The sequence below is a fragment of the Cylas formicarius genome, unplaced genomic scaffold (assembly GCF_029955315.1).
Source record: "Cylas formicarius isolate icCylForm1 unplaced genomic scaffold, icCylForm1.1 PGA_scaffold_8__14_contigs__length_24414737, whole genome shotgun sequence".
Lineage (NCBI taxonomy): Eukaryota > Metazoa > Arthropoda > Insecta > Coleoptera > Brentidae > Cylas > Cylas formicarius.
In genome coordinates this window covers 3,821,606-3,832,081 of record NW_026844361.1, presented here as the reverse complement: position 1 = coordinate 3,832,081, position 10,476 = coordinate 3,821,606, and the positions used below count along the sequence as shown (strand labels likewise).

The 10,476-nt window shown below is 37.8% G+C and overlaps 1 protein-coding gene across 3 annotated transcripts in view; it reads right to left on the bottom strand.

The window, feature by feature from the left end:
• LOC132706122 (A disintegrin and metalloproteinase with thrombospondin motifs 9) overlaps window positions 1-10,476 on the bottom strand; it is a 124,785-nt gene continuing 114,309 nt past the window's right edge. For 2 of the 3 annotated variants that reach the window (XM_060677256.1, XM_060677258.1), the window contains 4 exons: window positions 8,068-8,615; window positions 7,877-8,013; window positions 6,916-7,112; window positions 1-1,447 (listed from right to left, as the gene is read on the bottom strand). In XM_060677256.1, coding sequence (XP_060533239.1) covers window positions 1,361-1,447; window positions 6,916-7,112; window positions 7,877-8,013; window positions 8,068-8,615 — 969 coding nt within the window. In that variant the 3' untranslated portion in view covers window positions 1-1,360. The remainder of the gene's footprint in view (window positions 1,448-6,915; window positions 7,113-7,876; window positions 8,014-8,067; window positions 8,616-10,476) is intronic. The other variant, XM_060677257.1, reaches the window with a different exon arrangement.

Below are 10,476 nucleotides of genomic sequence, written 5' to 3'. Positions count from 1 at the left end.
ATCCACATCCACTTGGTAAGTTATTTAACCTGAATTCCATAACACCTTGAATATATGGTGACCAGATTAGTAAAATGTATTTTATATTTTCAAGTTGTATCGTAGCATTACTGAAGGGCACATGGAACGAATGAAACAATGTGCCTGTCAATTAGCAGTGTTTTATTTTAGTCAACAGTCTTCGTAGTTATGCAAAAAAAAAATAGAAAAATGTCTCCTAGCTGGGTTCCGGACATTCGGGCTACAATAAATATACAGGAGGACGAGGCAGCTCTGACGTTGACGCGCAGATTCAACAATTGCGCGCGCAACAATATTTTGTCCTTACCAAAACTTAAGTTAAAAGACTATGTACACGTGGCAGTATGATTTGTCCTAGACGGAAAATGTTTGCGATTAAATAATATATACACGAAGAAACTACAACAAAAAAAAACTCAATAAATATTTTAAATAATTTAAAAATTAGGTCTCTTTATGGCACCTAACACCTAACGAAAAATTCGAGGCAAAAACTAAGTCGTCATGGCAACGAGATTGTTAATTACTAATGCTAAGTTCGAATGAATAGACGGCGGTACACCCAGAGCCCCTATTCTTGACCCAAAAAATGACGTCATTCTGTGATAAGTAGACATTCTTGAAAGTGTTATATTGGGTATAACGAAAAGTGAGGAAGTGCATTACTATGCAAAACGGAACCTCTAAAATGTTCGTCAAATAATGGACCTTTACAAAGGTTAATAAAGCAAAGTGTATTTGCCAGGAAAGCAACTTTTTTTTTGAAAAAGTCTATAGGTGGGTTTTATAAATTCATCTTGATTTTGCGTTTTCAATAATTTCCACTGTATTATTGATATAACAATGGACTTAACGCACTTCATTTAAACTTGTTTAGTTTATTTTTTTAAGAATAGAGCCCCAGGCAGTCGTCCGGGAGATTCGGGAACGTACCGTCGTCCATTTTGCCTTAAACTCTGTTAGTTAGACGGGCGGGCGCCTCAATATGAGGCAAGACGCTACAGTTACGGCTGGCAGTTGGGGTGATGAGCGCGACCTCTAGGGCGGGGATTATAAAATATTTTGTTAGGGGAATCACAGAAAGTAACAAACGCGGCACCCAGCGTCCCAACTAAAACATATAATACTTTCGGGTGGCCATCGTTCCCGATGGGTATGTTAGTAAGGCACATTTAAGGAGTCGAAAGCGATCCGTACGGTCCCGAGTGCACGCCAATGGCAGTTCGCTTTCTCTAAATTTTCCAAACGTCCAAACTTCGAAGGGATAGTTTGATTTACCCTCGCGGGCTTTCCCGCGTGCTGAAGGTTGTTTCTGGTGCTTCGGTTCGCTGCGCTTCCATTAGGTCACCTCGACGGCCAAGCCGATCGTGGGATCGGGTACGCAGTTACCGCAGTAACCGCCGCATTTGCCCTGCGCAATCGTCGGCTGAAACGAGACCCCTTTTTAGGTGCAATGTTTTGTTTCATAAACTTGCATCAAAATTAAAGCGCGAACTGCTGATTTTATTTGGAATATGTAACACTGAAAGTCCGAAAACCGGCGATTGTCCGGATATACCAGCGAATGTCAACATTCATCAAGTTACTTGGCGTATGTCTCGATATATTCATCAAATATTATTTCTAACTGTCAGCGACGAATGCGAACATTGTTCACAAGAATTTGTTATAAAAAGAAAACAAAGTAAAATTTTATAGGCTATTATTTATTTTCATTAAAACATGGAAGTTGTTGAACTTAAAACTTCTTCAGCTACAATTAAAAAAAACACAGGTAAATATATGTCACCCTTATTTTTTGCAACGACTTAAGCACCATGACACTTTGAATTACACAAATTCTTGTTACTTTCGAAAATCGATGAAATCGAATTTTCGAAAGTATCTGCGTTCGTATAAAAATTTTATATCTCGGTAACGGTAAGTCCTACGGGATCGCCGTTGGTACAGAAATGATCACCGTTGAAAAAAAAAATGTTTTTTGTTTGTCCGTTCTCCGTTCTCGTCTTTTGGTTTTTCCTGAATAACTTTCGAACCGTTTCAGCTACAAAATTGAAATTTGCCTCCTTTTTAAACCTCCACGAGGCACATAAGCTTGAAAAAAATGGCCCTGATCCCACGCCGGTGTCCATTTTTTTTTCGCGATTTCCGACTGTTTTTTGGACCTTGCTATGAAACACGATAAGTGTCCGAAATTTGAAGCAATCGACTTCATATTTGGCACATATATGCAGCTTTGCCACGGGAAGGAACCTATTGAAAATGGGGGGATGGGATGGGGGGTCGGGAAGTATTCTAAAGAAATAAAAAATCGCGCGTGTAAGGGTCTACAAAAAACATCATTTTTTAAAAACTGTTTATGAGACCAAAAAAAATTTTGCACCAGAAGAAGCAGAAGATACGGCTCTATGAACTTGTATTCGTGACAATTTTTCAAGAATATACAGGGTGCGCCGCAAATTAAAAAGAAAAATGGGTCCCCCTATTATTGAAGATTGGCAATAATTTCAAATCTGTTTTAGCTGTCAGTTTCTTTTACATGACGATATAGCCCATATAGACAGCTTAAACTTTTGTATTTACGGTTTTTAAGTATTGTACAGGGTGTTCGCGATTTTCCGTGCAATATTGAAAAACATAAGTACTCGAAATTTGCAGCTACCGACTTCAGACTTGGGAGAGAAGTAGAAGTTTGGACCCGCATTTAGGCTCTTTAAATTGGGAGTAATAAAATGACGTGAAGTATTTTTTTTAATTTTTTAATTTTTTTTTGTGGTTATTTTGGCATTCCGAAAAACATCTTTGCCTCGAAAGCCATTCATCCGATCGGAAAAATTTTACATCCGTAATACGTGGGAGACCCGGTGCTATAAATTTTGTTTCTCGCATTTTTTTGATTATATACAAGGTGTTTTAGTTGTGGACAAAGATCTAAAAGACCCTGAAAATTGTTCCTTTAGAGAGTAAATTATTAACCGTAAATCAAAATTCGTACAAACAATAGCTAATCCGTTCAAACAGTATTATAGGCCGTATCAAGGGCTGCAATTTTTGTATTTACGGTTTTCGTCCATCACATACGGTGTTCGAGATATTTGAAAAAATCCAAATGAACATCACCATTTCTCGCCCTCAATCTAGACTCGAGTTACCACGTACTGCATTTACTCCATTGGAAAAATTCGGATACCAGGAAACTAAGGAGATCCAGAGCTATATCCTCTAATTCGAACATTGTTGGAATTATATACAGGGTACGTCGTTTGTGGGCAAAAAATTCTAAAAGATCCTAGAAATTTCCGCTTTTGTGAGTAAATTATTGGCGATACATGAAAAACTTTTAAAGATGTGATAATTTGATATGAACGGTATCGTAAACTGTGTTGAGAGAGAGTTTGAGGTTTCGTCTATACAGGGGACGCAAGATATTTGAAAGAATATAATTTTAAATTGGAATTACTAGTACAAATTTTGATATTCACCGTAGTATGCCGTAAATTTGTAGTTCGACGAGATGTGAAGGACACTGTATACAGGGTGTATTCACAATCAAATTACATCGATTTTGCGAAAGTTCCATAGTGGTCTGCAAGAGCACGATAGAAAAACATTGCGTCCCTACAAGAATCCGCGAAGTGCCTTCTTTTTAAAATAAAAAGCTGATTCGCGCTATTTGCGACGAACTTGCCCCGCCCACCGACGATTTTTCGAAAGCAATTTTGTTTTTACAGCTACAGTAAGACGTGGAACACACCCTTTTGAAGTTACAGCGTGTATAGCAGTGCCCTCTACTTTTTGAATTGGCAGAAGCTGTTTCTCTCCATGAAAAATAACTTTTCTTTCTTTGCAAATTAATTACGGGTGAAAAACTGCCTCAAGATATCATTTTTGTTTGCCAATTTATAGAAGTCTGAATCCTGTATTTCAACATCAATGTTAACCATTGATGTTGAAATTTCGGGGATCTGTACGGCCACAGTCGACGTCGGGAACTTTAATTCTTACGGTATTACCAGTTTGGGTCGCACAATACTTTTTTTTTAAGTTTTTGTTGGTTGGCGTGATAGATTCTCTTTTGTCAGCATTTGAGACTAAGGCATAATCGGTTGTAGATTAGTCATTGTTCGAATTAAAGACGTGCTGGGTTGTAGGTCAGTAGGGGATGTGCTGGGTTGCGGGAATAGTCAACACTTCATACGAACTCGTCCTGGGTTGCGAATTAGTTAATACATAAGGTGAAAGTGAATTACTCTCTAAATCATTTACTGCACAAGTATCAACGTAATCTTCTAGTCGTTCCTCGGCTTCAGTATTTGTAATTTGCTCGTTGGGGGATATGACGATGCTAGATAGCCCTTCTGACCATTTATTCGAATCATTATCGTACATCCACGCAGTTAACATATTCTGAAGATTCTGATTGCCTCTTTTGATTGAGCCCTGCGCTTGGTTGTGACGAGGCTCTCCTATTTTAACACTGTTGTACATAGTTCATAGTTGACATATGACGACTTGGTTACAGAACTCTCTGCCATTATCCGAATACAATATACCGGGAGCATCTAATATTAAAAAAAAATGAAGATGATGTATTTCTTCCGCTTTCTTGGGTTTTAACATTTATAACTAGACAAACTTGGTCACATGATCTTGTTAAACCCTTATAAACTTGTAATCGCCATCGTTGTGTTTCATTTGACAATGCACTACGACTTCATAAGTAATATTTTAGTTTTTAACTTGCATTTCTTTAAGCATTTGTATTCTTCCTCCATGACCTGTTCATATTGGAGTTTCCGAAAGTATATTAAACAAGTCTTCGTTTATATCATAATACTGGATATTCGATTCTCCTGGTTTTAATGGCACAATTAACTTTCGTTCGTCACTAACTTTTAAAATGTCAAAACGTTTTAAACCTCTATAGTCCAAAATGGTACTGCACTTATTTTAGCAGAAAATACTTCTAACACTATTTTCTTGAGAAAAAAAAAGATCACTATTCACTGCAGTAGGTCTCGAGTACAAATTATATTACCGCTAATAATCACACTTTGTGTAAGACTGGCGACAAGCCCACACGAAAAGCCTGTTTGACCTGTCGTTTCCGACATCGATCAAAGCTTATATGTGTTGGTCGACATACGCCGGTGACGGACCGAATTCATAATTAAACTAATAATTGTTTGGTGTTTCACCAATTCATTTGGTTTTTCTTTCTTCTTTTGTTTAAATTTAACTTGCAGGCATATACAGAGAATGTTTAGAGAAAACTCAGTTTTTCGTAAACAAAAACCGGACACGCAATTTACGGTAGCTGTCCGTCAATTCTTGAGATCATGGGTGAACCTTTAATGCTATTCCCAAAAGTTGGAGGGAGACTAAAGTGTTTTCTAGGCAGCTGCAAAGCGATAATTATTCCGAAGTCAAAGAAATTAAGATTGAAATAGAAATACCTCGGAATACCCTTTACGTTCACAAACAGAAGCCAAACTTACACATTAAATTGAGGTTCATTTAGGTTACCATTTGGGGTAGACACTAAGACTTGAAAACCTCGAACGATAGGTGCATATACCGAGTAATGTTGTTATATAACTTTTTAATTAACTCATGTGCCGAGTTTGAATAAATTTTTATAAACCAATCTTTAGTTATCGAATTAAATATGATGGCAAAATTCCGGAAGGTCAATACAACAAACACAAGCGAATATTTTCTATAACGCTATTTCCAAAACTGGACGACGTCAAGCTTCAAACTTGTCCCTAAAAGCGTTCTTGGGATGAATTTCGTTTAAAGAACGCTCAAGTATTTTATTAAAAATAATTAATAGCTATAATAAAAAATAGGGCTACAAAGAAACATTTATAATCAGGTGGCCAAAGAATTCGGCAACTTAGGCCAATAATATTTCCTTTAAAAGTATTGCCCAAAAAACTTTAGTAAAGAGGGATTCTATGTCGAAACTACCTAGAATATGTTGTGTATCTAATGTAATGCTTTTTAATTGTCCATTCAATGGTGGTGACAATAGGTCGAAGGGGTAATCCTAGTTTGTGAATCTTTGGTAGTCCGTAGAGACGAGGAATTTTAGAGTCGTGAGGGATAACAGATTCTTTCACGGAATCTGATAGAGAAAAAGCCTTGATAACAGATTTAAGGTTGCGCTGCATAGATGATGTAGGATCTTTTTTAAGTTGACGATATGATCCGTCTGTAAAAATATCTTGAATCTTTTCCTGATATTCATTTGTGTCCATGACTACCGTAGCAGTTCCTTTATCTGCTTTTAGGATTACGATGTCTGGATTGGACTTTAGAGATTTTAGGGCGATGCGTTCAGGCTTTGCAATATTGGATTTAGGAGCTTATGATTATGAAGGTTTTTTGCAGTTTCTGAAGCTGAAGCCAACAGGATGATTGGCGAAACGTCAGCAATTGCGACTCAGCAAAAACCGACGCAGGAGAAATCCAGGAGTTTTTTAAAAAGTATTACAGTAGCCTGTGGAAGTTTCTTTGAAAAAAAAAGTTACTATCCCGAACTTACGTGTTCATCATATTTAATCATCAAAAAGTTATATTATAACTTTGCTATAAAATGTGCAGGGAAGCCAATATTTGGCCACCTAAAAATTTACATGGGATTGCCTATGTTCTGTTCGGCAATGCATCACCCTTTATAGGACACCCTGGACATAGAATTAACAATGATGAAGTTTTGAGTATTGGACACCAACAAAAGCTTCTAACTATTATCAGGATAAGCAAAACAAAAATATTTTTTTCTAGATGGGAGGAAGATTAGAAGGGAGAAAGGGTACAGAGATGCAATTAGAAATGTTCTCGTCAACCTTTAATGAGAAAATGGCGTGGCAGGAATCCTCAACTTACCGTTCGAGTTATGGTGGCGGAAGCGTATTGACCCACTTTGTTCCATCGCACGTGCCGGTAGAGCTTGAAAGAGGTAGACGTGAGGTCCACGGAGAATCTACCCTGACCGCATCCTATGACTTGGCTGTAACAATCTCCAGCTTCGCCGTAGGGTACCCTCCGGCCTCTGATTTGATTTGAAAATGTAAAATCGTCACCTGAAACAATGCAAAGATGTCTCTAAGTTGAACTGAGAAGAATTATACAAGGGTAAAATATAAAGTGAGTGGCTTCATCATGTTTAGGATTTGTTTTTAGTTTTCTCTGTTGCATATCTTCTGGATTCTTCCTTCATCGGTTGTTGACAAGACGAATTTGCTGGGTTGAATTCTACTCTGTACCTGTTTGAGGCGGAGCTAAACGGGAGACATGATGGGTGACTGATTCACATATTGGTGACAGACTTGAATCGGGGTTAAATTTTGGTGGTTTAGAAATTTCTATGGATTCTCGTTTTTAATACAAGAGGTGATTACATGCAAGAAAAGTTCGGCAACTGTCATAGTCTTGAGGCTCTTTCATAATCTTTTAGCCCAGTTGATATTTTGTTCACATTTTGCATCATATGCATGGAATACTGTAACCTCCTCTAGTCTTAAAACGAATTTTGTTCCTAACCACAGCTGTAAACTCCCCCTGCTTAGATAGTAATTTTGTCTTCAACCGATCCTAGGTTTTGGAAGATTTTAGCTAGAAAATCTAGTTTTGATGTTTTTTCAGTGTTTTAAATGATATTTTGATTGAAATTGTTTGAAAGGAGAACTGTGTTAATTGATTAAGTGATATTGTTCTAAAAAAAGTTTTCAGACAGCCATCAGTACTCGTAGTGAGTCAAAACCCGATGTTGGACAAATCCAGAAGAAGTGGGCCTACAAATCTCAGCCTGCGGAAGTGTCTTTGGGAAACGAATGATACAACTTACCGATAATCTTTAGTGAGGTTATGTTGAGCCTGACCTTGTAGAACGTCGTCATGCCCGACCTCTCCGTCCCGATTTCATCGCACTGGCAACTGTCGCGCCTCTCTCCATTGTAGGGACACGAATCGAGGCTCCTCAATCTGAAATTTTCCGCTCCGTTATCTCATTGTCATTCAAAACCCTTCCGTTCCAACCTTTTATCGTACACCTCGGCGAAATTCATCTTGTCGGGATGCAGGCTGATGTACTCCAACGGTTCCGGAGTGTCCATTTTGTAGCAGTACACCATCACCGGCCTGCCGTTCACAGATATGACGTAGTCGCGATTCTCCTTGGTGCCCGTAAAACGCTTGACCTCTTTGCAGTTGCCGTACAGGCACTTCCACTGGTTGCACTTGCGCTTCCTGGGCGGTTTCAGGCTCTTGGGGCAATAGTGCTTCGGCACCTTTTCCTTAGTCTTCGTCCGCACGCAGCTCAGTTTGCGGATCTGGTGACCTTTTTTACCGCACTGCTGCGTGCAAGGTTTCCACGGATCGGGTTGCCAAGCGTATTGATCCTCGCACCTGCTCAGCAGACATTTGGCCGTGGTGGGCGGTCTGTTGAACATCGAACAGTAGTTTTTGTGCAGAATGCGGTTGCGGTACGAGTCGGGCAACGGCGTCGGGTCGACGACGCCTCCGTGATGGACCTTGTGGCAGGTGACGTTGCGGCTTTTGGTGCCTTGCCCGCACGTAGCCGAACACTACGCGGAAAATATATCTGTCTTAATCGCAGCGTTATTTCGCGTTTGACACGAAACAATTCTACACAGTAACCTAGAGACGCTTGTTAGAGGGCACTATACAGGGTGTTATTAAAATAAAATCGTATAATAGCTCGAATGAGTCTCGTGGTCGAAGGATAAACGGCAAAAATACTTGTTACCATGATTACGGCTTGATATTCCGAAAAACTTGCTCCAAAAATGTGGTATAAAATGCTTGTCACGCCACTGGAACTTCCAACGGGATGCCGTAATGCCGGATTGCCAAATCGTACCACCTCTGTTTTAATAAGTTCCAATATGATCTAGCTAACTTATTGCAACTGTAAATATTTCCAAAAAAGGGTTTGTCTCAGTATATTATTATTATTTCAAATATGAAACAAAGTCATTAAGTGATCTGCACGTCAAAATCTAATGTCAATTCAACTGCTAATTACCATCTATTAATTTTGAAAAAACATGTATAAAAGAATTTCGAACATAAATAACAAATTCAACTGCATCAATTGTTTATGCTCACACACAGCGCATCTTAATCTGCCTTTGTGCACTCAAATATTTCTATCAATACCAAATGAGTATTGTATTTGATGCCAACATGGTAGGAAGAATGAAAAAATAATAATATTAACCAGATGAACCCAAAAAATAGTAAACTGCAAAAAATAATCTAATGTCCTACTAAGCAACGAATTTAAACACTATTAGTTCGCAATTGGTTAAAGGAAATTATAAAAGAAAGCGACTCAGAAGTGCAACTACTTTTTGTTTCACTACTGCAAAAGATTCTTGCTTTTAACAAAATCGCTAACAACTTGAAAAGTCACTATTTTCCACAAAGAATACGTTAAAATTTTCTACACAAATCATTCAACAAGTCACAGCTTTATTGTCAATCATTACGCAATCGTATCGAATAATATCCCAGTTTAAAATTCCATCATAATTTTCTCTACACGAGTTATGAAAACGTACAGTTCATTAGAGATTTCACTGCATTCCTTATATAATTAGAAATGTCGATCAAAATAGTATTAGAGTAGGTGCTGGAGCGGAGTAGGAGTAGTTTTTTGTCAAGTGAGTTTGGGCTTAATAGAGTGTAACCTAACCCTAACAAAAATGTCAAACAGATGTTTTGGTTTGTTATTGTTTTTTGACTTTCCAAACAGAATAGCTTTTTGTGTGTTTATTGTTATCATCCATTTTTATTAGTAATGAAACATAATTTAATATTTGTACCTCTGTTTAGTTTTATAAAAAAATATATCTGAACGACGGGGATAATGAAAAAATTGAAAACGGAGTCACTCAAAAAGCAATACTCGAACGAATAGAGTGTATACCTAATGTTAAACCGTTACAGTACAGTTACTTAAACTAACCAAAATTAACTATACGGAGAGTTATGTAATTGAGTGTATTTTAATTTTATATGTCCCATACACGTATTTGATAATTTCTTTATTATTTTTTTCAAATAAACTTCCACAGACTACTCTCTAATAATATTTCTGGATCCCTCCTGCATCGGTTGTTGTTGGGTCGACATGGCAAACGTTTCTCCACTCATCCTGTTAGCTTCTTCAGAGCTTGACTGAAACTGGTTCGCATTTTACTCTGTACCTGTTTATATATTGTTTAAAGGGGGCGGAGCTAAATGAGGCGCATAAACATCATATCGGATCGAATTTCTATAGGTTCTATAGTTTGTTTTAGTTTTAAGACTCTTTCATGTTCTTTGAGCCGGTCTCTACAATGCAGCATATGCATGGAATGCTGTAAAAAGATGAGAGATTTTTGGACAAGTGGTAAATCTGGTATAAACGTTATATTTCTT